This window comes from Neolamprologus multifasciatus, chromosome 15 (genome assembly GCF_963576455.1).
Source record: "Neolamprologus multifasciatus chromosome 15, fNeoMul1.2, whole genome shotgun sequence".
Classification (NCBI taxonomy): domain Eukaryota; kingdom Metazoa; phylum Chordata; class Actinopteri; order Cichliformes; family Cichlidae; genus Neolamprologus; species Neolamprologus multifasciatus.
Window position 1 is genome coordinate 33,049,773 of NC_140453.1, and position 27,659 is coordinate 33,077,431.

At 41.4% G+C, this 27,659-nt stretch overlaps 1 protein-coding gene across 8 annotated transcripts in view; it reads left to right on the forward strand.

The window, feature by feature from the left end:
* Positions 1-27,659, forward strand: part of camsap2a (calmodulin regulated spectrin-associated protein family, member 2a) — a 345,786-nt gene that overhangs the window by 307,110 nt on the left and 11,017 nt on the right. For 4 of the 8 annotated variants that reach the window (XM_085131916.1, XM_085131919.1, XM_085131917.1 and 1 more), the window contains exons 3-7: positions 10,335-10,496; positions 12,747-12,830; positions 20,770-20,802; positions 21,659-21,800; positions 22,606-22,745. In XM_085131916.1, the coding sequence (XP_084988042.1) occupies positions 10,335-10,496; positions 12,747-12,830; positions 20,770-20,802; positions 21,659-21,800; positions 22,606-22,745 (561 nt within the window). Of the gene's footprint in view, positions 1-10,334; positions 10,497-12,746; positions 12,831-18,469; positions 20,803-21,658; positions 21,801-22,605; positions 22,746-27,659 lie in introns of all 8 variants that reach the window. The other 4 variants (XM_085131918.1, XM_085131922.1, XM_085131923.1 and 1 more) reach the window with 2 other exon arrangements.

Sequence of the window (27,659 nt, forward strand, 5' to 3'; positions counted from 1 at the left end):
TGGCCGGGTGTTGCGTTTGTGTGTAGGTGGGCGCAAGAGTGGGGGTGCTTATGCTGCATATGTCGTTATTTGCGATATGAACTTGTATGTGCAGCTGTGTGCTCTGTGTGTGTGTAGTGGCTGTTATAGTAGAGGAGATGGACTCCAGGAGAGCCGCCGAAATGCAGGATTGATAGAAGCACACGGCAACGCTGTCACGCTGCTTCATGTGCAAAGAGAAAATGAATTACAGAAAATTATGTGCCAAGCATGTAACAACACACTTGTCAACATCAGACCGGCTTCCTCAGAATCTTTTTCTTCTCGTATTGCAACTGATCTTGTGAACAAAGACGAGCTGAAGCAGCAGGGTTGAAGGGAGGCACATCCAAGTTCTTTCTGTCCTTGCTGGCCTCAGCGGAGTCACAGGCAGGAAGTTATGCTTAATGCCAGCAGTGACTCCCGGGTAGTACAGTATGGATGGATAAGCAGCGAACCACATTACACAATGTCATGTGATGGCCTGAGAACTGTGTCTTTCTATAGTAAATAAATGCTATTATGCTAGTGGAGATCTGGGGTAAAAATCTGCAAAGTCAAACATGTGGAGCAAGCCACAGTGCTTGGCTAGCAGAAATCCAGAATTCCCAATAACTGGTAAAATCAGTCAGTGCTCTGCAGAAAATCTGCAGCAGTGTTTCCTGTTTTTGCTGATCCGTTTAGCCTGTTAAAGAGAGACCATCCACACATGAAAATATGTCAACACAGAGGGAGTTTTCAAAGATGATGGGAGGACTCGGACTGCTTGCATTTCAACAGAGTAGGTCAACATTGGATGGAAGCCATGGTACTGTCCCTCAGTCAAGTTCCAAGGGTAGCTTTGAGGTTTCTAAATAATTGCTAGCTTCGGGTTTGGAGCATATGGAAGGCATGCTGGTTAAATGCTGAATTCCTACAACTGATGCCAGCGTTCTCAGTTGGTGTTTTGTGCATTTTGTAAAGAAAAGGTAATTAAAGGCACAGAAAACTGGAAGGTTTTACATTTTACGTTTATAGCAATGATCTTCATAAAAACATTTAATCTCTTAAACCTGCAATTCTGTGTCACACCAGAAGCTTTTTCAGGGAAAATGTAACATTAACTTGTGACAGATCAGGCGGAATTACTGGGAAAAGGCTTAAAGTTAATTAAACTGTCATGTATTTGTGTTGGTCAGGCCACCATTTTGGTCTTGACTGACATTGGTGTGAAAAAAGTAAAGATATAAATATTCTATGCAGGTGTCTGTGAAGGTTCTCAGTCATCCAGGTCGTCGTAGTCAAAGGAGCTTGCAAAGAAAAGCGTCTGGACTTCTTTAAGTTGCTTGAAGATGTTTCTTCAAGCAACTTAAAGACTTTTGAGGATGCCAATGTTCACATTTTGGACAGAGAGGACAGATGGTTTGAAAGAGGAGTGAAATGGTAAATGGTAAATGGCCTGTATTTGTATAGCGCTTTTACTAGTCCCGCCTAGGGACCCCAAAGCGCTTTACACGTCCAGTCATCCACCCATTCACTCTCACATTCACACACTGGTGGAGGCAAGCCACAGTTGTAGCCACAGCTGCCCTGGGGCAGACTGACAGAAGCGAGGCTGCCATATCGCGCCATCGGCCCTTCTGGCCAACACCAGTAGGCGGTAGGTGAAGTGTCTTGCCCAAGGACACAACGACCGAGACTGTCCGAGCCGGGGCTCGAACCGGCAACCTTCCGATTACAAGGCGAACTCCCAACTCTTGAGCCACGATCGCTGTAGAAACCATCTATGTCTACTGTGAGCGACCATCTTTGAACAGAGGCAGTGGTTTACGACACCAACTGTCTGCCATCTATAATCCAGTTTTGAGTTCCCTCCCCAGACGCTTTAACGCCCACTCACATCCTGGGCCATCTGACCTCAGGAATTCGCATGATAAGGTGGGGCCAGGTTTCACAATGAGCTCACCCGAAACCCTGGCTGATTGGGACCCACACCCAGTTTCCCACCTTGGCTCAGGTGATTAGAGGATCATCAGGGGGTCCTTTTGTCCCTCTGTGGGGGGATACTCCCACTAGGTTTAAATCTGGGACTCCCCACCATTTGACCTTAGAACTGAAGAAGCTTCTCGGATGAGAGGTGAAACGTCTTCAAGCAACTCAAAGAAGTCCAGACGCTTTTCTTTGCAAGCTCCTTTGACTATTCTATGCAGGATTAATTGTAATAACTTTGTTGATGAACTTTGCATTTTATTGGTTTCCTTTAGTGCCAATTCATTAATTTTCATTTGAAGTCTCGCTGTGAGGTTGTTAGATTGTTCTTGTCGAGTTAGTTCCTGTAGTGCTCTTTGTATAAAAAATAATCTTCCTATGATTGTCTAAAGCACCTGGTAACTGGGACTATAGCAAATCCTACTCATTTCAGCTCCTTCACAGTGGAATAAACTCTAAAAAAAGATAAAATCTTAAACCTTGTTGGGGGGTTTTTCTCCTATTTTCACTCCATGTAATATAAAGTAAAGCTCTCTCGGTCCAGCTTTTTGCCTTTCCTTTGGTGCTTGTGTTGACCTTCAAAAAGAGAGGTACAGCTGAGTGGTTTTCCATGTCTAGCTGAGTTGGCGTGAATTTACCTGAAGCTAGACAGTTTCAGTTTTTAGACATCTGCCCCAGCACCGAGACTCAGTGCCAGGTCAGAAGAGCTTTAATTCTAAAAGCAGACTGCTTTTCAATATTACATCACCCCTGAGTATGTGTGCTACCATGGCCATGTGGTCGCACAGGAGACCATTGTGCAGAAGTCTGGGAGGATCAGTGAAGCTTCGAACAGCCAGAAAAACAGACACAAGCGGATCATTATCCACGATGACTCAGTGCAGTTCTCCAAGCTTTTATTGTAAGCGAGTATTGTTTAGTCATTAACTCTGTTCAGATCATTTTCCGTCGAAATAAACTCCGTCTATGGAAGCATCTTTCTCTGAATACCTGTGTCGGGGATCAGCAAGCAGCTCAGAGCTCTGACACTGAGATTTCGGTTTATTTACAACAGATTGTGAGGTTGAAAAAAATCGTCACACGCGCTGTCTTTTGTAGGTCACTGCGGTTCATATTTGCAATTCTTTTGTGCTATGTTAAATCAGGCTTCTGTGGTGGATTTCTTTGCTATTTTCCCTCCTTCTTCTTTCTTTTTTTTCCAACCATGAAGCCATATTAAGGATGAGCCGTGTTTGCCTTCTTTGTGTTTGCCCGGGTGGAAATACAGAAAGCCAGCAATACAGCAGCACAATAAAAACAGGATATTGACCGTGAAGCAGCATCTTCTCACCTCCTGAGAAATCTAAACAAGATTTATAGACACAATCAGCTTAGATGAGAAAGCAAAATAGTGTGTGTGTATGTGTGTTTGTGTCTGTAACCTGTTTATGCATTAAATCAGAATGACTTAGCATTTAACTATTTGTACAGTTTTTGTAATCGCCATGAGATAAAAGGGATATCTTGGGGATAAATCGAATTAAGGGACAGAGAAGCAGCCTTATGATTAAAAAGTCTCCATCAAAGGGCATGAATAAGTGACATTTCCCCCTCTTTCAGCCATTTAGATACCCTCCAGCAGGGCATTTGATCTCTGAATACCCCAGTGGAGCTACTTCTAGCCAGAGCTGCTGCAAAGTTTAATATGTGCAGATGCATGAAGATGAGGTAGAGCATCGTTGAGGGGAAGCATATGTGCTCCACAAACCAAAAGGTTAGGAAACATGACATCACGGGATAAAACAGAGGAAACAAGCCTTACAACAGGGAGGTCTGCAGTTAATGAGGAAGGCTGACCCTTTCCTCTGGCAGCAACCTATCTGCCTCTTTCCTTACTCTTTCCTTTGCATCCATCCAGTCACCAAAGGCTTTCTCTCGTCTCCTAAATTTCATTTGACATTCACACATGGTCAGCTGATCCTTCACAGTCCATTTGTTTGACCGTTACACGGAGCAGCGACTCTCCCGAAGAAGTGGAACATCCCGAGCATGCATTTAGCTCGATGAAAGCTTGGACCTTTAAAGAGGCATTTTCAGCTTTATTCAAATATAACAAGACAGTTACATTTGTTTTGTTTTGTTTTATTTTGGAACATGGAAACACAGAAGCTAATAATCTAATCCTTTCAAAGTGGGGAAGTTTAGTGTAGCACAAATACTGTGAAATGTTGCTCTGACAGTGTGCTTTTGTTTCGCTTCCTAACTCTTGACAGTTTCCCACTTGATTTCATGCAATTCACAGTACTAAAGCTTTTTGTTTTAAGCTTTTTATTAATAATACTTCAAACACGTTGTTTAGGGATTTTGGTGAAAATAACTGAATGCTTACTGACTCATCTGAGCTCACGTAAGCCGTTCTCCTACTTCAGCATCGTCCTTTACTGTCTTGTATTGGGTCAACCATCTCCACGGCAACACAACACAAAAGTCGCCATCTTCAGTTCTCATGTCACGAATGTTTACACGAATAATCAAAACTGCATTTTTTCACATTTAAGCGCAGACAGAAGGTGTCATTTTCTAAAGTATGCTTGATTCCAGTTCCACTAACAGCCGAATGAACGTGCAGTCCTACCCTAACCTCTTTCACCCACACAGTAGTGTGTTTTCATTCAGTACAATTAGAGGCTTCGGGTCTGTGGTCGAGTAAACAACACTTACTCTCACTGTTGTCATTTTATCTCATCAGGCCGCAGCCGATCCAAATCAATATTCTCACATTACTCGGCAGAGGGGGAGGAGATGTGAGAGAGAAAAGGAGCCCTCAGAGGATTTACGCTGGTCCTTTGGCCTTTAAAATTGATGTTGCCTGGAGTTGTTCGTTTTGTTGTGAAACTAAAGGGCAGATTATGGATATGTGTGTGCGCGCTTTCTGTTGTTTGTATGTGTGTCTTTGTGATAATGTTTTACACTGTTTGGACAGGCTAAATGAAGGCCAACTGGAAGCATCTCGGCAGTGTATTATTAAATGGGTTCACTTTGCCGCCTGGTTGCCAGATAGTGGAAATTAGGCATTGGAATAATGAGACGGCAGATAGAAAATTCATTTCAGAGATACAAATAATACACTTGTGTCATATTTATCGTCACTTACATTTGGACTGTGTGGGGGTTCTGGCTGTCTTAGCAGGTCATTTTTAGTACAAGTTACCAACCTTTGTTGACTGAGTCAGCCTTTTTCCTCCACGTAAATAAGTAAATGTGGACTCTTACTGCTCTTCCCTCTTTCACCTTATAAATGGCCAGTGTTGGGAAGGTTACTTTTAAAATGTATTCCATTACAGATTACAGAATACATGCCCTAAAATGTATTCTGTAACATATTCCGTTACGTTACTCAATGAGAGTAACGTATTCTGAATACTTTGGATTACTTAACATATTATCATGCATTTTACAACTACGTGAATGTACTATTGCTGTGATTTATTACTGTTACTGAAGGTCCGCAGCTCCGAACCGTAGTAAAGGGACCTCTGACTAATACGGTGGGTCCTGTGTCGGGCTTGTAGCCGAAAAATAACTTTAATTTGTTGTCTGGGTCAACTCTGCTTGCGCTTTTACTTATATCTCATGTAATTTTATTTTACAGTTCCAATGTACAGCACTTTGTGTCAGCTGTGGTTGTTTTAAAGTGCTTTATAAATAAAGTTGATGATGATGATGAGACAGAGAGAGGCGTTGAAAGGCTGCTCCAACGGAACTTATTGTTTTGGAGGAAAACTCGAACACGGTGTACAGTCGAGTCTTAATAGCTTACTTACAACTGGCCTCGTCAGGCTCTCTTCTTGGCTGCAGTGGTTATTATTATATTTACATGCTTCCAGCTCCCGTTTTTGCTCGATGACAGCTCGTACTTTTCGACTCTCCTTTTTCTCCCACCTCGCGCTCACAGACACATAACGAGTATGACAGTGCATTCTCCCTGCAGCATGGACTACACTGCCCATGATGCTACATTCTGCATTCTGCCTATTAGCTTAGCACAACAACAACTGCGCTCTCTCACCCAGGAAACACGCAGAGCGAGAGCGTCACCCTGTAACCATGGCAACCGCAACGCTGCCGCCTGGAACCACAGAACGTAGCTGTCAAACAAAACCCAAACAGTCCTGACCCGCCACAATATGAAACAGGGAAGTACCGCCGTGTAATCCATTTATTTCAACAAAGTAACTGTATTCTAAATACCACCTTTTTAAACGGTAACTGTAACGGAATACAGTTACTCCTATTTTGTATTTTAAATACGTAACGGCGGTACATGTATTCCGTTACTCCCCAACACTGTAAATGGCTCATGAATATCTTTCGCAATAAAGCCTCCAGAAATACCTTTCGTAACGTTGCCTCTTTTTGTCTAACTTTGGTCCACTGCATAATTGTGAATCTTCACAAGGACATTCAAAGTTTCAGCCTGATTAACTGGGTTAGCTCACGGAAAGCAGTTTGATTCCTTTTGTGTGTGGAGGACACGCATGGTATCACTCACTAACTGAGTGATTTAAAGGAAGGAACTGAAGAAGAAATGTAATTTGCAAAGTAGAAACTCATAGAAGATCATAGATCATATCATTTCTGTGCATGCAAAGATACAATAAAATATGCTCAGTTTGCAAACATGAGAGAATAGGATTCCCTTGCTTTGTCCTTGAGAAGTAATGTCATCATACAAATTAGGGCTGGGCCACATCATACCGTTCATGGTAATACCGGTATAATGTTGGGCAATGATAAGAAAATGTAATATCGCGATAGAATATGGGTAAAACCTTTGTGCCTTTGTTTTCATACGCACATGACGGAAAAAGCATGGCGGTGACGGAGAATGAGAAGGGCGAAAGCGGATCGTTGAATGAAACAGATGAACCAGAATTGGTTTGTAAAAATGCTGCAACTTTAATGGTGTGGAACTGGTTTGGCTTTCGTCCGTCAGATACACAACAAAGCACTATGTTTGGTAGAGCATGCTAGCGGGCCGTCGTTATTACCGTGTTTTTTGAAAAACGTTTACTGACCTCGAAACAATTTTATGTGTTACACGGCGCTCGAAAATCTGTCAAGTGTTTCAGTACGACTTTGCTAAGCTACGAAGCCGCACCGCTTGATGGATTGTCGGAGCATTACGGCTATCGTAGGCAGGAACCTCACGGAGTGATACGTACTGTGCTTCAACATAATATTACCGTATTGTGTGTGTATAACCTCTTTTTAAGTTTTGTGGATATTATACATGGTTATGCTGAGGATATGTTGGCCAATTTCCACTGGAAATGCCTTTCCAGGCAAACTGTCAGCAAGGAATTTGCAGTTGCACTGTTAAATTTTTATATAACTTTAATGCACATAAAAAACAGCACTAACAAAGTTGTGGAGTTGTAAAGTATTTTGTCTAGTTTCAATTATATCGTCAGTTATATCGTTATCGCAAATTTTCAAATGTATATCGTGATAAATATTTTTGGTCATATCGCCCTGCTCTAATACAAATTATGCATTTTTTCTGGCTTTGACTTGATATGGTTAATGAGCATGACTAATGGTGCAAAAAGAACCTAGAAAAGTGGACATAAAAATATAGAAGAACCAATCAAATTAATATTTTTTAGTCATGATGAAAGAAAACAGACTGGTCATTGATGCAGATGTTTGCTAACGTCATAAAAACAAAACATTGTAGTAAGCAAAGGCTTTAGCTATTGTAGTTCTTAAGTATAGTCTCAAATTATTGTAAATACTTTCTGTTGTGCAGTCTGGCTATGCAGAGAGCTCAGGCTTGAAAGGATGTGCAGCAGGCGAGGGAGGTTAAGAGATGGAAGTCTGCTAATGAATATAGAGCATGTGTTTAGAAGATGGAGGGAGTATTTTGAGGAGCTTGTGAATGAAGAAAATGAGAGAGAGGAGGATGGATTGGGGAAAGTTAGTGACTCGGGAAGTCCAGAGGATTAGTAAGGAGGAAGTGAGAGCAGCTGTGAAGAGGATGAAGAGTGGAAACACAGTTGGTCCAGATGACATACCCGTGGAGGTATGCAGATGTGAGGGCAGCAGATTTTTGGGAAGTGAGAGGATGGCTGAGGGATAAAGAAGAAGTGTACTGGTACATTGTCAAAGGAGCTTGCAAAGAAAAGCGTCTGGACTTCTTTAAGTTACTTGAAGACGTTTCACCTCTCATCCGAGAAGCTTCTTCAGTTCTAAGGTCAAATGGTGGAGAGTCCCAGATATAAACCTGGTGGGAGTGTCCCCCCACAGAGGGACAAAAGGACCCCCTGATGATCCTCTAATCGCCTGAGCCAAGGTGTGGAACTGGGTGTGGGTCCCAATCAGCCAGAGTTTCAGGTGAGTTCATTGTGAAACCTGGCCCCACCTTATCATGCGAATTCCTGAGGTCAGATGGCCCAGGGTGTGAGTGGGCGTTAAGGCGTCTGGGAAGGGATCTCAAAACTGGATTATAGATGGCAGAGAGTTGGTGTCGTAAACCACCGCCTCTGTTCAAAGATGGTCGCTCACAGTAGACATAGATGGCTTCTTTCACTCCTCTTTCAAACCATCTGTCCTCTCTGTCCAAAATGTGAACATTGGCATCCTCGAAAGAGTGTCCTTTATCCTTAAGATGCAGATGGACAGCTGAATCTTGTCCTGTGGAGGTGGCTCTTCTGTGTTGTGCCATGCGCTTGTGAAGTGGCTGTTTGGTCTCTCCAATGTAGAGGTCTGGGCATTCCTCGCTGCACTGTACGGCATACACCACATTGTTAAGTCTCTTAAGAACCTTCACAGACATGTACTGGTACATGTTTTCAAGAACTAGGTGATGTTTGGTAACAACAGAGGGATAAAGTCAATGAGCCATAACATGAAGCTGTGGGAAAAATTTGTTGAAGCTAGATTAAGAAGTGAACTACCGATCAGTGAGCAGCGGTAGATGTGAGGTTTGCTTTGAGAGTGTTGATGGAAAAGGATAGTGAGCAGATCTGAAGGAGTGGCACTGCGTCTTTGTGGATCTAGAGAAAGCATACGATAGGAATTAGGAAGATAGGAATTATGGTACTGTATGAGGACAGTAAGGCAGTGGTGAGGTGTGCAGTAGCAGTGACAAATGGATTCAAGTTGGGAGTGGGATTACATCAGGTTACATAGCCCCTATTTGTTTGTGGTGAGAAGGAGCCAGTGTAACAAGGAAGCTGTAAGGAGCAGGGGTAGTGAAGGTAGAGGAGTTTAAATACCTGGGGTCAACCGCTGAGAGCAAAGGATGGTGCCCTGAGAGGAAAAGAAAAGAGTGCAGACAGGCTGAAGTGGATGGAGACAAGTGTCAGGGGTGATTTGTGACAGAAGGATAGCAACAAGAGTGAAAGGGAAAGTTTACAAGAAGGTAGTGAGCCCTGCTATGATGCTTGGAGACAGTACCGCTAAGAACAAGACAGGAGGCTGAGCTGGAGGAGGCTGAGCGGAAGATGCTAAGAGTCAGCAGATGAGATGATGTCAATATTCAGAAGTTGTCTTCTTTAGTTCATTAAATGATGGTTTAATCTGCAGAGATATAAATAATAAAACCTACTGCCGGTTAATAATGATAAGAAATAAGGATGAAAAATAAGAAATATGGTTTTATCCAAACCATAGTTTAAAACAGATGGATGTATAAGAGAACTACTTGAAACCCACTCTTAACATTAACATTGCACGTTACATTATTGTTTATATTTGCATGTTTCCAAATAGAACAGGCTGCTACTTAACACCTTGTTATAGTCATTGTTTCTTTTATAATTCATATTTGTTTTTGTTATAGAACGGAGCCGAATAAGCGAAAAAGTAGATATGCCAAAATCCAGCCAAGCAATACAGTACAGTACAGAGTATGGTGGGTTTTTTCTTCACAAGATAACAGTCTGATAACACAAGCTGTCACCAAACATGGCTTTATCTAATTAAAAGCACACACCCTGCTTTCAGCAATAATCATGAGCCAATCAACAGAGAACGGATGCCAGTAGTGTTGTCAGGAAGTTTTCTTCAGGCCCATCACAGCCCAGAAGCCACTGTGAGCAAACTGGGTCTTGGACACATTTGTTTCCAGGGCAACAGCCACATGAGAAAACTTAACCACAGAAAAAGTACTGAAGAAGCTAATGACGGCTTTTTCATTCCCTTTGCTCGCTACTTAAAGCATATGATCAAATAATACAAGGACTATTTTGTTATTTTATGGCAAAGAAACAAGATGGGCTGATTTTCTTTTACTACAGTGAGCTAGCTTTTAGAGCTAGATTTTAATTTTCAGCCTTTAATCTTGTTACTGTTTTCCCTTTCAGAGCGCCCATCTGGCAATGATTGACACTCTGATGATGGCATACACAGTGGAGGCTGTGAGCGTGGAGAAGGTGATGGCCTGCATTTGTCAATATCCATCCTGCTACCCTGAGGTGGAAACACCTTATGACACTGAGGATGCAGTGACCACCTGGATCAACAAGGTCAGTTATGCTACACAATGTTTTCTTGAGACATGTTTTAGAGAGATAGAAATGACTGTGTTTGTGCCTGGTATTTTGTACCTGGCAAAAAAAGTGTTTGGGCCACAAGACTAGTGTCTTAAGATTACAGGTGTTGTTGTATTGCTTTCTGTAAGCCATCCCATACGTCGACGTATGATTAAACATTTTATTTTGTCACAAGAAATCCAAACCTGCAGAAGCATAGGTCATTCTGACATCAAAACAACGTTTCTCATCAGTCATCTCTCAGCTGTGCAGCACAGGTCAATTTGTCCTCCTCACAGGCGAACCTCTATAAAAATCTTTTTTATAAAGAACAAATGATATTTTGTAATATTACAAAAGTAATGCCCTTTGAGATTTTGCCATTTCATAAGTGTCCCCTTTCATTGTGTTCAGTGTCTTTTTAAGGAGCTCTTTCAAAAGTCTCACACAGGGGCGTTTCACCAACGTCGGTTTCATGAAGCTTGACCTCTGAAATTCACATTGCACAGTGAAGTCCAGTGAAAACACTGACCTAAATACCATGAAATCTGATCTAGATACACCATGTTGCCTTCGTGCTCTGAGGTTCTGCCATATGATGCATACAGGTAGAATCACTACAAATGAGAAAAAAATACCTGCACATTGTTGTGACTCAGTCTGCAGGTGAACCCTAAGACTTCACCTCCCCACCGCTCCTCGCTAGGCGCTGCTCTTCCCCACTGGGGGTACTTGTTGGTTCTGGGGCGCGTGGCTGGATGTTCTGGTGTGGCCCCTGGAGCCCTGGGACCCTGATCTTAGCTCACAGCCTCTAGCCTCTAGGGCAGCCTCTAGTGGGGTGAGCTGCCCGTCATCTCTGGTCCTTTGAGACTCCCACCCCTTGGCCGTGGGTATTCTATTTATTTACTCTTGGGGGCTGCGGCTGGCCCAGTTCTCCTGGATCCATCTCTGAATGCGTCGGGCTCCTGGGAGGGGTTGTTGTAGCTTATGACAAAGACAACCCCCCCCCCCCCCCCCAAGAAGATTTCTGATTTATGTACTTGTGCATTTTCTAATTTTTGTGTTCCAGGTGTTGTATGTTTGTTCTTTCTTACAGGTGAGGCAGTTAGCGATACATTATGCATGTCTATTTGTACTCTATCCTTTTACCCCCCCCCCTTTTTTTTTCTCCTGCCTTAGACATTGTCATACTGTGTACTACATATAATGTATTAACTCAAAAAAGACAAATAGAAATGAAGAAATAAACAGCGAATTTGTAGAGCTGATGTTGGAAAAGCAAAATGTGTTTGTTATTTGTTATTATCCTGTTATTACCTGATACCTATAGAAAATTCACTAAATTTAGCTCTATTGTGTCACAATAAACACATTTTTTTACAGTCACATCTGCAGAAGATGAGTCAGTGTTCAATCTGTGTGTTGGTTCAGGCACAAAACATTCTTATATCCGCAAACTCACATTTAATATATAGACTTAAACCATGTTACATCAGGCTATATATGACCTATGAAACATGCCCTACAAAAGTGTTACTTATACTATCACAGCAAATCAGAATTTCTAAGCGTGTAAGTGGTTGTGGTCATCATCTGCAGACACATATGACTGCTCCTCCATACAGTCTGTTTGCATTCCTCTAATAGAGACAAGGAGCTGCTGTCAGCTTTCAGCTACACACACACATGCACACACTTACAACAGCAAACAGGAGGTGTGGTCTTGGTGTCCCACTGACCTGACATATGGCTCTCTGTTGGGTTCCACTTGTGTTTTACTGATTTCTCATTTTTAAATCGTGCTACATGCTAGATTTAAATAAAATCAATTCAGCTCCACTTAAATGCATTGTTAATAAAGTAAATTTAATGTAAACCAATGACTGTTTTCTATAGTCATTGGTAGAAATCAAAACAAAGTCACAAAAATGGACCAGGACTGCTTTTTCCTTCGAATCAGGTCTTAATAAGAAATAAAAAGATGACCATGGTGTCACTGCTTCTAAATATTTTATATATGTTACTCTAATTACTGGAAGGACAATAATGTGGAAACTAAAATTTCAGTATTAGGGTTACCAATTTGAAAATAAACTATGGAGACTAACTTAAAATAACAAAACTAATTAGGCTATTACACTTTCTAAGAGAGCAATTTGAGTCATACGCTGCTCCTTATAATTTGCTTCTTGATGCTTTTTGTGGCTCGGGTCATTTTAAACTTGTTTGTGCTCTCTCTTTCAGGTAAATGAATATCTGAAAGAGATTGTGGCGCAGGAGCAAAGGAAGAAGGAAACGCAGGGCAGCGAGCCTGCTGGGAGTCCTCGGGTAGGTGATTTTTTTCCCCTTCAATTTCTCATCTTTAGTCCTTCACAAACTAGGCATAACAACATAAATGTTTGTCAGACAAAAAACAGAAGCAAAGTAAAACTCTTGGCTCTGCTTAATAGAATTATCGCCACGTTCGCCTTTTGACTGACAGATATTTGTCCCAGACCTCTATGTCACTTTATGCCTGTGAACAGCTTCCGGGACAGAAGTTAAGCTGTTAAAATCCTGATGCCATCAAAGAAAATCTGACTCACAGATGTCTGAGCTTTAGATTACGCTCAATCTGTCTTAATTAAATCACACAGAGAGACGAAGAGATAAGACCAGGTTACTTCTTCAACACCATAATGAGTTGATCTGCTCTGACAACTCTGCATGCTTCAATCACTTCATCTTTGTCTTAACCAGAACGTCAGCGCTCTCCAGTCTAATGAGGCAATCAGGGGTGACCCAAGTTCAAGGTCCAGCCCACAGTCCAAACCAGTTATATAACCGACTCTACTATCAGCAGTAATTTAGAATGCAATGAGACAGGCTGGTGTGGCATGAGTGTGTCTGTTTATTGTATTTAAGTAATCCATGCTGGATTCTGTAGTTTGACACTGCATTTGCAGTAAATAATTCAGTGATTCACTGAATAATGCCTCTCATGGGTGGAAATGAATTAACTGAAATCTCATAAAGTCCTTCTTTAAATTCAAATACCTCATAAATCTCTTAAGCAGGTCTATACCAGTGCATATGTTCACAGATACAGTATACCTACAGGACTACTTAGTACTGAGAGTAAATACAGAATAGGCTTTATTGACTGCATTTTGCCACTGATATGCATCACCTTGTGTGCTGTTTAGTCATCAATACTATTAAATATATATATATATGGAAATGTAAATTATTTCATTAATTCAATTCAATTTTATGTGTATAGCTCCAAATCACAAGAACAGTCACTTCAAGTAATGAGTAGTAGAGAGAAAACCCCAATAATCAGACAACCGCCTATGAGCAAGCACTTTGGCGACAGTGGGAAGGAAAAACTCCCTTTTAACAGGAAGAACCCTCCAACAGAAGCAGGCTCAGGGAGGGGCGGGGCCATCTGCAGCGACAGGTTTGTGGTGTGGGGAGGGTGACAGGACAAGAGAGCCAGAGATAAACAAATATCTGAAGTTTTATTTATACAGGTGTCATATAGTAGATGGCATGCCATATTACGTTATGATATAATATGTCAATAGGTAATATTAATTTTTGTCACCTTTATCTTTGTATTTTAAATGATACACAAATTATGTGGGTCTGCATAAGGACTGGCTGTCCATAATATATAATAGTGTTAATATGGATGTAAGAGTTTGTGGTAATGATGTTGCTTATCTATTGTTTTATCAAGCATTACTAGCATTTCGGGCTAATTCAGTTAACCGCCATAGTGTTATCAGATTTAAAGCAACCGGGGGTTTTCCTATGAAGCAGCTGTACGAATCAAGTATGCACAAAAAGAAATGGCCTACATTCCAGTCTGCCCTAAATCTTATATTTGTCCCTTTTGCCTTGCTTTCTTTGTCACAGAGGTTATTTGAGAAGGAGGAATAAGTTGGGCTCCAGTGCTCCCGATTTCCGGAATCACATCTTTGTCATTTATGACTTTATTATTGTGGAACAATAACAATAGCAATAAAATCCTGATATATTTTTCAGATGAAACATCTGTGCGTGTGTGGATTTACTGTCGTTATGACGTCATTGTGTGCTAACAGTCAAGCTACATTTAGTATTATGGTGCAGCAGCAAGGGGCAAAGTTGGCATGGCAGCCACTTTCTGTCAACCTGACGAAGCAGAATGATGAGAGAAGAGGGAGGAGAGGAGGAGGAGATGCATGATGTCATCCGTTAAATTCACCTTCATGCTGTGCGCCTGTTTCTCGACTCCAGATCATTCATTATTTTTACTTTTTTTACTATGAAGTCATCCTGCTGTGAGTTTTTTAATGATGCGGTGGGTACCGCTGACCCCTGAAAGTTAACTCATCCTTAATAACCATAAAGAAATGAATAAACTTCAGCTGACATTTATCAGCAGTTTGTTCTTTTAGTTAAATCAGGCAAAAACTCCATGTGCTAACACCGTCAGTGATGCTTTTTCCTAGAGATGTTTAGAGAGTGAGAAAGTTCACCTAAGGGTAAAAATTGTAACCCTGTCCAATGTGTTTTAGTGTGTGTGTGCATTTTCTGTCCCAGTCCCAGGGCTGGGGAAAACGTCCACTGTGTTTGATCCTGATCTGACCAGTCAGTATGCAGACACAGCACTGCATGCCTCAGCTAGCCCCCCACAAACACACAGGATGACACACACTTTAATTGGTGAAGTTGAAGGAAAAAGTGCCATCGCATCATCATTTCATCATTGGATTTTTGTCATGCTTATTGTATAAGAAAATCCCTTTTTAAAGTGGAATAGCTTTAACTTGCTCTGTCAATGTGAGTGTCATCACAGTTTGGCCCCCGAGCTGGAGAGCTGGCTTTTTGGTAACCTCATTTGTCACCTCTGGGCGGCTTTGGCAGATTGTTGTGTGTTTGTGTTTGCTTATGGCTGCTTATGACATTGTCCAACCACCGCAGAAAGTTGGATGCTGCCGTTTTTCAACTTTGGATGAATTGAAGTCCACATTTATCAGTCATTATGTTTGCATTTAACTTCGTAAAAAGAGTTTTTCTATGGTTAAAGTTTCGCTTATTATATGGATATCAGAAAGATCAATACTGGAAACTGCAGCAAGCGTACTGATGGACTAGTATCAGAGAGCATATTTCTCCCATAATCTCTCGTAGTGCCCAAAGTCACTTGCTGTCAGAGTGCTGGCTTACTTGTGGTTCCTAGGGTATTTAAAATTAGAATGGGAGGAAGGCCCTCCCAGTTTGGATTCTGGAGTCAGACACCTTTGATTCTTTTAGGATTATGCTTACAACAAGCGTATATTTAGGGCTGGATCAGGTGGCCCTGAATCATCTGTTAGTTATGCCACAATAGGCTGTGGTTCTTCTTCCCCTACTGTTTTTCTATAAGGTTATACACATCTCTGTGTTTAATTGTTAGTTATTGTTAATCTGTGGCTCTCTTCCATAGCATGTCTTATGTCCTGTCTTCTCCACATCAGGCCCAACCAGTAAGAGCAGATGGCTGCTCCTCTCTGAGCCTGGTTCTGCCTGAGGTTTCTTCCTGTTAAAGGGCAGTTTTTCATTCTCACTGTCACCAAGTGATTTGGTTGTTTGGGTTTTCTCTCTATTATTGTAGGGTCTTCACCTCACAATATAAAATGTCTCGGTGTTGTTGTGATTCAGTTTTATAAATAAAACTAATTGAATTGAATTGAACTGCATTGTAGGAGATGTGAAACTTGAGCCAGCAGGAGACTTGATGGAATAGGTTTAAGCTCACTTTGTCATTCCAGACATTTTTTTTCTGCCTCTTAGTATTTCATGAAATGCAGATGAAGCCATGTATGAAGCTCTCTTCATCCTCTTTTTCTTTTATCTATACAAACATGTTTCTTTGATTGTCAAAGACTCAGAAAGTTAGAGCATTTTCGCACTATGTATTTCTCACTTGTAGCCTTCAGCCTAAAAAAGTGTTTGGGTTTTTTGTGTTTGTTTGTTTTTTACTTCTTTATTATTATTATTTTTAAGTAAGAGTTGAAAACACCCAGAAGGGAAAAAGGAAAAAAATACAATTACATGCTAAATTTATAGCTACTATCTTTTTGCGTGTCTATGTCTAGCACATTCATCTATTCTCTCCCTGTACCTCCATCAGTCCCCACCTCCAAATACTTCCCCCCCTTTAGTCTTTGCAGTATTACTGCAGTGTGAGTCACGCACACAGCCTCTGTCTCAGTCAGGCATAGAGAGACACAGACTGACGCTCACCAGGGCAACTGTGTTTTTATTTCAACCTACTGCATTATGTTCAGAGGTGATGGTGGGTGGAGAATAAGAGGAGGGAGCTGCAAAGGCACGTCCGGACAGAGAAGGAAGGACTAATCCTTTAAAGTTGCCAAAGCTGAGCTGCAGCTCAACCGGACATCATCCTCTGTATGAGAGGATGAACTTTGCTAGTAACACAGAGAGAGAGAGTAGGGGAATGACTGGGGTGAATTTGGGTGGGGTGTGTGTGTGTGTTTAAATACAGAAATAAAGTGTGCTTGCATGTGTGTGCTTTGCTGTAAGATGATAAAAGAGGGCATTACTGTGCCTCTCCCCAGGGGTTTGATTGGTGGAGATTTTACTCTCTAACCAGCCTTAACCGCCTAAGACCCGAACTCTTTAATGTTATGCATTTTTAATTTCTCTTTGATATTTGGGCTGATTGGGGCCCAATGAATGTAAAAACAAAGAATTACCAGATTTTTGTTTTTACCTTATTTTTGTTTTTATGAAAAATCAGAGCCACATATGAGGATATTCGTTTAAAATTTTGATAGAACAGTAGCAGTATAATGTCCTCGTAAGTGGATATCAGGCCCTTGTAGAGCAAAATTGAGTATTTTGGTCTAAATAACCCAAAATGTGATGTCCACATTAGGGATGCAACGATACCAATTTTTACAAACCAATACAATACCGATACTTGGATCTGAGTACTTGTCGATACAGAGTACAAAAACCGATACTTCTACCACACACACACAAATGCAATGAATTGGAAGACAGGTTTTATTTTATTCTCTGCCGATAAAAAATAAAATCTTAATAAAAATGACCACAAAAAAATTTCAAGTGAAAAATAAGCACTTCTGTTAAATTATTGCAGTGTCCACATTGTAATTTAACAAAATACCACTGAACTATTGGCACTGTCTCGAGCTTTCAGAATAATAAATAAACACTTCTGTTTGGAATAAAATAAATACAAATTAGGTTTGAGAATAAAAGAAACTTTTAAATTATTGCAGAGTGTCCATATTGTAAACAAACAAACAAAATAACGAAAGTATTTGGCATTGATGAACTCCTCATCTGCCCGTGGATCATCAGTCCACTGCGCCATTAAACCAAGGACTGACATCGCGCACACACTGCTTGTCTTTACCTCTTCAGAAAGTTTTGGCACCATTATCTCCCTGATGTGTGGGTGGTTGGGAATTTCATATCGCAGCTCGAGTATGCTGAGAAGACGGTGCAATCCTATGTTTTCCACGGCTGGCATTGGCTGGTCATCCAGAGCGATAAAATGAGTCAGAGCCTCTGTTATTTTAACTGCCCTTGGATTTTCTCTTGACATTTTTCATCGCTTTTCCAAAACCTGAGTTAAAGTTGGCTGTTCCGGTCCACACTGCTGACATTTTGCTTAGCCTAGCTACAGCAGCCTCCAGTTTCTCTTTTTTTATCTGGAGCCGCCAGTCTCACTCGTCTAACCCTGTGCCTGTTTAGCGCGGGATGTCCCCCTAGTGGCCAATCTAAAAAACTACAACAGAAATGACAATCCACCCTCTGATTAATGAAATAAGTTAGTATCGGTTCATGGTATCGGTTAACTTTTACGAGTATGAGTACACACACATTTTACAGTATCGGCCCCGATACCTGATACCAGTATCGGTATCGGTGCATCCCTAGTCTACATATTTGGACGCCAGGTCCTAGGAGGTTAAATCATCACATTAGATACAGACAGCATCCATTTCCTGTGTCTTGTTCTCAAACTGGGACAGCAGGGTTTGGAGTAGTTTTGGTTACCTTGCTGCAAAATGTCATTGTGTTTGTTCTTCATAAACACAACCTTACACTCGGGTTAAAATGAGAAAATAAAAGTTCAAACATTTGTGATTTGTGAGTATATTTTTCCAAAAGAGACAGAATGTTGATGAGAGCCTGAGAAGTGATCAAATCCTGATCTCTGCGTTTGCTGTGCTCCCCAACTGACAGCCAAATGTTGAAGTTGGCCTGCTGGCCTGCACTGACTTTGTGAGGTCATGGATTGGGTGCAGCTTTTTGTTGTTGTTGTTGTTTTTGTTGATGTCACTCAGCCTGGAGAGGTGATGTGACTGCAGGGTTTATGATACTTTTATTTAGAGCTGGGCGATATAAGATTTTTTCATATCACGATATGTTTTTTTCATTTCAGGCGATAACGATATATATCACAATATAAGCCAAATAACTATATTTGTAAGATTTAAATGTGCCGTTGCACAGTAAAATGTGAAATAATCAGCAGCTTGTTTTGATTTAAATATTTATTTCCCATAATAAGTTCAACAGGGTAGATGTACTTAAGGAACATGAGACTTTTTCAGATAAATAAAGGCAAATATTGCAAACTACACAAAAGGCAGCCGCTAAAGCGTTTAAGTTTCAAAACAGAACAAACAAAACAGACTAAATTGTCAATTCCACTTAGAAACAAAATATTAATTCTAAAAATAAATCTTAGTTTGTTTTACAGAAGAACAGACAAAATTGACTAACTTTTGTCAATATCAAATAAACTGAGAACTAAAAGGAAATTCTCAATCTCTCCTTGTTGTATAGCTTAGCTTTTCAAACAGTTTTGACAGTTACTTTAGTCTGACAAAAGCCGAATGACGAATCAGCGCTTCCAGTCAGAAAGCGATTTATTGTATTTCCAGACTTGCTTTTGGCACAATTTACAGTGCGTGCTACTCTGTTTTTTGTCAGACTTGAAATAGCCGAAATACCTTCACACTACGGAACTTCTGTGGCTCTTCCGTTCGACAATCTCTCCGGCATTGGAACCATCATCGGTTTTCTCTTCGGTAACCTTCGGTCACGCCCTCGGTTGATTTTTCTCTAGTCGGCGCACTCATTTCCTCCATTACCCGGGCGGCACGGCGGCTGGCTGCTTCCCAAACAAATACACATGTGCGGCTTGGCACTTGTGCTGTACGTAACAAGTCATCTGACGTGACGCTGCGGCTGTGATTGGTTCGGCTCTGCGCTAGTTAATTTGGATTGGCTTCTTTCTTTTTTTTAAGAGGACAGGAGAGATGAGGCCTATTGCAATAGTTTAACTTTTCTATCGAGAAAAAGTTATTTCGCAATACATATCATTATCGTTCTATCGCCCAGCTCTACTTTTATTGAGGTCAAGAATCGTTCCGGGTCAGTGAGCTTAGGGGAAGTAGAATTATTAAAGGTTAGAAGCCAAATCAAATTATCATTCAGAGAGCTGTGGCACCAATAAAATCAGAAGAGTCTTCGAAAGCTACTATTGATCCTTTCATCCTCTTTGCTGTCTTTAATATTTATTTCCTCTGGCTGACATTAATATTTACTTTTGAGGGTTTCAGAACAAAGCAGCTGTATCTTCTCACGAGTCACTGCGTGCCTTTGAAGTCGAGGGCTCGCAGACCTCTTGAGTGGCACTTACATTTTAGGTCTTTGATGCTTCTCCGTCGCGTGGGAATTAGCTGTTAACTGAGGCAATCCTCTCCTTTTTGGAATCAGCTTACAGTGACACTGGATAGCTGACAGTTTGGTTACAGTAATACATTTTTTTTCCCACTGAGGTAACGTGAGGTAAAAATGAGCAATTAAAATTTCAGTTAAATGTTTCAGGATACAATGTGATCTTTTTTGAGGGGAATTTGATGCTTAAGTCTAAAGTTCCATTCGAGGTTTAACACATCGACTGTCAGCTGGTGGAAAATAGTCGTGGTGTAGTGTTTCCATGTATCTTTAAAGAATGAGCCTCCGAGCTGATGTGAGGAAAGTACACGGTAACTCTGTAACCCAAAGCAACTGTAATACATGTGTAATCAGTAACAGCCTGCTGTATACAGTCTTTTTCTACACTCTGAAAAAAGTGCAGGTTTGTCATGTCTTTGCTTGTAATACTAATCCCATTACTAACTAATCTGACTAACAGGTATTTCTTTGTTGCTGTTTGTCTTTTCCCTTTGCTGTGCATCTGCAGTCTCCAACCAAGTGGTACATGAAGCTTGTGCCTGTAAGTGAACTAATCAGTGTGCTGCTCTTTCATCTGTGTCCAGAGTGACTGTCTTTCATTGCTCTTTCTGTTCGATCGCCATCGTTTTATCATGTGTGCATCACTCAGTCACTGTGATATAAACCAGATATTTTCTCTCTCTCTGTGTGCATGTGATTATTGCTTTTCTTAATTTTAAGCAGACAAAGTAGGCTGTAAATGACAGTTAATATCTGAGTGTCCATCATTAACCATGTTCTGTATATGAGCCTGAGTTTACAAAAGTCAATATAGCCATTATTTGTGTCTCTAACGTGCTTCCTTGTATTGCTAACTGGAAGGTTGAACTATAAAATCTTGGGAAATCACTGATTATTATTGGCTTTTAGAAATCTAGAAGCTCCCACAGTTACTATAAACATCAAATTGATAAGGAAATGGCAATATTTCAATGTTTTTCCATACAGAGCTGTGTGTAATTCCTCAATCCGTACGAAGATGAAGATGGTCCACATAAACAAGAGCTCATTGCAATACAGGGAGAAAATAATTAAGGTCACGTCATGACATCTGGAATAATAATCAGTGATACTTACTTCAATCATGCAGCTCTCTTCATTCTCGTGCCAGTTCTTTTTCCTTTTCAGTTCCAACAAGGCTCCAGAGCCGTTCACTTACTTTAATACATGAGTGAATTCAATGAGGCCTTGCAGCGCTTGTTGCTGCTTTAAAGCTCCATTATACTTCCCTAATTTTGCTGCTGTCATTAGTGAAACAGTAAGAAACAGCAGGAGGAATTTGGCTTAATACCTGCTGTAGGTGTAGGCTTGGTAATTTTGCTCAAGCGCCTGGTTTTATAGTAGTTTACATTCTGCAGGCTCGCTACAGGAAGGAGCAGGCCTCGACCCAGCCAGTTCCTTGGATCCCCCCAGTGGACAACCTGCTAAAAGACAGCACAGATGGCTCGGCCTTGGGTGCACTGCTGCACTTTTACTGTCCTCAGCTGCTGCCACTGGATGGTAAGAAACAAGCATGAGGAGCGTGGGTGGGTCAGTGGAATTTGCAGTTAAAGGAGGCTTGATAATAAAGTACAACATGACAGTAATGTATCTACCAGCGGTTAATTGCTTATTTGACCAAACAACTAAACCCGAAATGCATCTTATTGGTACATATTGAGGTTTCAAAATTCATAATTGAGAGTACAGGGGGAGGTCGTAAGATGTTGTCTTTATGAGGGAAAGAGCTAATGGTTTATTCAATAGATCAAACATCAAAATAGACTCAAAATAATCACATTATGTTGCCAAAGAGCCAAGTTAATATCAGGACAAACATGCAAACGCACAGACAACAAGGAGGGGAACAAAAATCAATCAGGGAACGTTGTTTACCGTGTTTAAATGAACAGTGTTTCCTGATTAATCTTTTGTTCCTGTGATTGTTTCAGCTTGGATAAATGACTGTGGATGTAAGTAGTGCGGGGGAGGGGGGGGGTGTTTGTGTATGTTTGGTCAGCTATTACACACACTTCATCAGCAATGTGATGTAATTACCTTACGTCCAACCACCAGTTGATGCCTACTGTGGAGTGTTTTGATTGGTCAGGCAGACGTTCACAAAACTTTACGCTTTAAATGCTTCAGCAGTTCCTAAAAAAGAGACACAGCATCGTTCTGAACGCGCTCCATCACTGATCTTAAATATTACTGTCAGCACAGTAAAAAGGAAAACACTGACGTCTGCATTATAACCAGACTGACTTCAATCATCCAATTCATACTGCGTCACAGTGACACCTGATGGATCTCTCTGCCCTCCCAGATGTTTGCCTGAAGGAGAATATGAGTCTGGCTGATCGACTGTACAACCTGCAGCTAATACAAGACTTCTGCAAAGACAACCTGAACAGCTGCTGCCACTTCAGCCTGGAAGACATGCTCTACGCCTCCTCCACCGTCAAGGTACTACAGTCTACTATTGCTTAAGTTAATATATAAGATTGTAAGAATACATTTATAGGCACTGCATTTGCGTTTGTGGTGTGACCTGAGGCTTGCCTTGTGATGCTGATTTTGTTTTTTTGGTTTACTGGTTGCTTGGCAGTCTCATGGTTCTCACTGTAAACAGATTCTTCACTCTCAGTCGTTACAGTGTTGTAAAAATAGAATTTTAGCTGCTAAAACGTTAGAATGGTACCCAGTAAAAAATGTCTGTTAGCAGAAAATCCAGACCCAGTTCGCAGTGCCGCCTGCTCTATTTAAAACACTAGTTTGCGATGTCGGTCCCAGTCAGAGTTGATGACTTTTTTCCAAAACACTTGGAAAACACTTGTGTACCGACACAGATTAGAACCCCATGTGGTGTTAGATTCAGGCTAAATGAAACAAGAGAAGTGTGCAGCAGTGTAGGCCAGTGTGGTGAGTCACGCTGTGGAAAAGAAACTTTCAGTCCAAACTATCCGTCTTCACCAGCCACAAGCTTGGAGAGCTCCACTCAGCCTTTTCCTCCAAACAGTCTATGCATGCGTTCATTTTTCTGCCCTGTAACTTGCTTTCCATTGTTTGTTTTCTTTTCATCTTCATTTCCTAATTTCCTTCTCTAGTTACTCTTTCTTCTTCTCCAACCATCTTTTTTCTTTTGCTCGTTTATTTCATTTAAAAAGTTGCCACTGCTTTTATGGAATTTTTACTAATGACGTTTCTCCTCGTGTTTGCTGACCTTTCTCAGACAGTATTAGTTTCTCTTGACAGAGACCTTTCTGATTTATAAATCCTTCAGTCCTCTCTCGTCTATAACACTGTTGTTTCTCTGTGTGTGTGTGGTTTCTTGGTGTATGAATGTGTATTGCAGCTGGAGTGCCATGGAAACAGTCCGCATTTTACATTAAGCTCAGCCCTGCTTTTCTGCCGTTACCATAAAAACATATATAGGTCACTCGAGACACACAGGAAAGAGCTTATTTTACCCTCTCACTAATGTTCCACTCTCTCTTTGAATCCACAACATTTCAGTATGTTTACTTGGTCAGCTGGTGTGCATACTGCATATACATATATATAATTTCTGTTGCATACCTACTAATTTATCATCAAATTGCCATTATAGCCAGTGGTCACAGTGCACTTGTGTTTGCTCAGTGGTTTGATCTAACGTTCCCTCTCTCATGCTTGAGTTTGTTTTTAGTGTGTCGGTCTCGGTGTGTTTTGCCTGAGAGGGGAAAAATAAGTTGATGTGTCTGGATAAGTTTGACTTTCCCTGACTGTCACCTCAGCATATCCTCAGATGTAGGAGAGCTCTGAGCACACACACAATACAGGTCACTGAAAGGACAAACCTCAGGGGACTGTCCAAACTGACTAAAATACGTCTAATATCTAAAGGAAAAACACGCTGAAAAAAGCAGTTTTGAAGCTAAAATCCAGCAAAATGATGAAGGTAGAAAGTATTGAAAGTATCATTATATGCTTAAAGTAATGAAATGTATTCATATTTAGAGGAAAGTGCCCTTTACATGCTTTATTTTGCACAAATCTTCTAAAAAAAAAAAAGCAAAAAAAAAGCAAAAGAAACATATCAATTTCAGCCCAAAGCACATGCATTATTTTCAACATGGTGTCAAAAAAATAATCACCAAGCTTTATGAACCAGCCATTAGCAGCATTTTGCTGACACTGATTTCAGGAGGGGTCGAGCAGCCTCAGCAGGCACAGTAATTGCCTGAGAGAAGCGGCGCGGCAGACACGAGTGCACACAGAACTAGTTAGATTCAGTAACCTTGACCCAGATTGCAGGGAGTCACACCCTCGGTGGTCGTATGTTGTTATGCACGCTGATGGAGACCATATTACAGAGAATGAGCCTCCCCTTAGAGGGGAGGGGAGGGGCACGAGGTGTTGATGTGGAAAAAAGTGGAAACGGGAGAGAAGCGACAAGAAGGTGTGATAACACAGTTTGAAACAATTAGGAAGGAGAAGGAGCGAGGAAACAGAGTAAATGGGACAGTATCTTTGGGAAAGTGATGACAAGATTGGGCACACGTGTTACAGTAACACACACAATAGACTCACACTTTGCCTCTGTGAAAGTGTCCCTCTGCTAATGCTGCTGCCAGATGTGGTTAGCGGAGATTAGAGCTGGTGGTTTCCGATCACGGTTAAAAACACACTTCTCAATTGATTGACATTGAAATAGTCATAATTCATAAGATATAACACGTGACAATAAAGTGCATCAGAATATAGGATTGCAGTGAAGAGAGAACCTGGAAGATGCCACAGTTTAGCTGAAATGATTAACTCTAGCTGGTGTGGAGAAGATCATTTAATAGATGTTATCAGTCTTCCCAAGAAATCAGGTGCAGAAAATTGGAAAAGAGCATGAAGCGTTACAGTGGGAACATTTATTGCCCCCCCCCCAAACTAGTCTGCCTGATATCTTCATGTCAGACACCATATGTAGCCCTCTCCAAGATTAAGAGTCTGCACTCTTTCCTCTAAAGGTACACAAAATTTGCATGTATGGTGATTGTTAGGTTTTGTATCGTTGATTGTCATTTATGCTTAGAAATATCTACTTATATATGCTTAGAGTTTTATAATTAGTTGTAGATTGGTAGAGGTTTGATCCTTGATAGTCTGCGAACTTTGTGTGCATTAGAGAGCACTCTGGGAGCATGGGAAGAGGTCGTACCTTGTCTTATTGTTTTATGGTAGGATAAACGTAGCTATATCTGTTTTAGGCTAAGTGCCTTTTGTTTAGATGAACTGTTGGACTTCCAGACCAGCAGGTTTAGGGAAGTCTTTATGGGGTCATACTCTGACCCCCCCCCCCCCCCCCCCACACACACACACACACAAAGGCAAGGTACTCTTTGTTTGTATGTAGACATCATATGTTAATGAACCTATGCATATTCATGTAACCTCAATAAAAGAGCAGTGTTACGGGGGAGCGGACGAGAGCAACTGGGGTCAAGCGAAGGAACGGCGTTTGTCCGGTTCTCTCCCGTGCACGAGAAACATGAAGAACTTTGCCTACTCGTGTATTGCTTTGCTGTGTAATTATATTGTCTTCAATGTTCCAGCGAATAGGTTTAAGCTACAAACCTATCAGTGATGACAGGTTGACTTGACATTATGTTCAGTATACCTTAGTAAGAAGCAAAACACTTTCTTCCTTTCTGTAAGGAACCCAAAAGCCATATATCGAATACATTATCTAAGGCCATTCTTTGCTAATGGACACCAGACCACTAAATCACCCAACCCGCTCCCATTTACTGGCTCTCTGTTTAATTAATTCCTCACACATCATAGTGGCTATCTGTGGACTCAAGGAAGATAAATGAAATTCACCAGCTCCTTTTGTACCACGACGTTCCTCGCAAACATGCCACGGTTGCCCTGAGGGGGCAGTTAACACACTTACAATAATTCATAATCTCCCTCTTCAACGTGATTCTCAATTAGTCATTTGTTTATGATCTGACTGTCAGCAGTGAAGGATGGCACTTTTACTCCTTTGACCTAAAGTGGCACACAGGATTACATATAATAGCCATGGCTGTAGTAAAGACACATTGCAGTCTAGTATAATTTCCTCTTCACTGTCAGGTAAAGAGTGGCAGGGTAACAGGAAGTAATATGATGTTCGATACTACGTGTCTCTGAGCAATCGCTTCTAAAAATCCAAATGTTTTCTCCTACCGTCTTTCAATAGGCGTCTGGCAGCTGTCTGATAAACTTGGCGATAGACCAAAGGGTGGTTTTTCCAGATTGGAGTGAGTCTGTCTGGCTGGCTGCTGGACGTAGATCCTTTAATCAACCCTCTGGCCCAGTGACTGTTAAGATTAATTCCCTCTGAATGCTCACTGTGTGGCTATAGGCCGCATCGTGCGCTGAGCTGGATAACATCATTTCTAGGGGCTTTGTTGGTATATATTTTCCTATGCATTTGAATGTTTCACTGTTGTGTATGTGTGTGGCACATACAGGGGAGGAGGGGGAGGGTGTTTATTCCTATACCCGCAAAGTGGATTAGCTTCCCCCACCCCACCACTCTCAGCTCTGATCTTCTAGTCTTCTAGTAATCACCAATCTGACTTCATTCTGAGCGGCACACGCTCAAATCTGCAGACAGGGAACTTGGCAATGCTGCAGACCTGGCAACCCACGAGGCAGTAATGCCATTCACTGGGGAGATAGGTGTGGTGGTGGTGCAGTGGTTGGTTTAAGGGATCAGACTGAGTGTGTGTGTGTGTGAGTGCTGAGGCTGGGGGTATTAAGCAAAAACACTCACACCTGGTGTGTCAGTAGTAGTCGGGCGAACAGATGGGAGGAGAGAACAAGTAAGCTGGTGGCACCAATCTGGGAAGGGCGGATGACAGGAGATCTTTGTCTCTTTCTCATTCAGTCATTTTTTTCCCTGCTTTTTCTTTCTTCTGAGGAGTGCTTCACATGCTGAACACACCTAAAAGGTAACCAGCACTATTTGATTTGGAGTTCATTAGTAATTCTTTGCTTTACTCAACTCTAACGACTTTGTTAACCATGTGCTCCACTGCTTCTCACACCAGCGGAGCAGCATTCTGCAGCAGACACACCTTTTCGTCTTCTTGTAGCCCTGCACGCTCGCATGTGAATTAAACCATGTGAAATGCTGCAGTAACACCCCCTCCTCCAGCCAACCAGGGTGCTGGTGTTAATTGCCTCCGTCCTTCCTGGTGTGCTTTTGTGCTTCAGTTGACACGTGCGCGCTGGTGTTTGACGGGTACAGAAAGATGCCGCTCATGACTTGAGTCAGGCTTCTTTAGAGCTGGAGCACGCACCATTGTCTTTGTCTGGAGACCGTGGACTGAGAGCTGGTAGAGGGTGGGA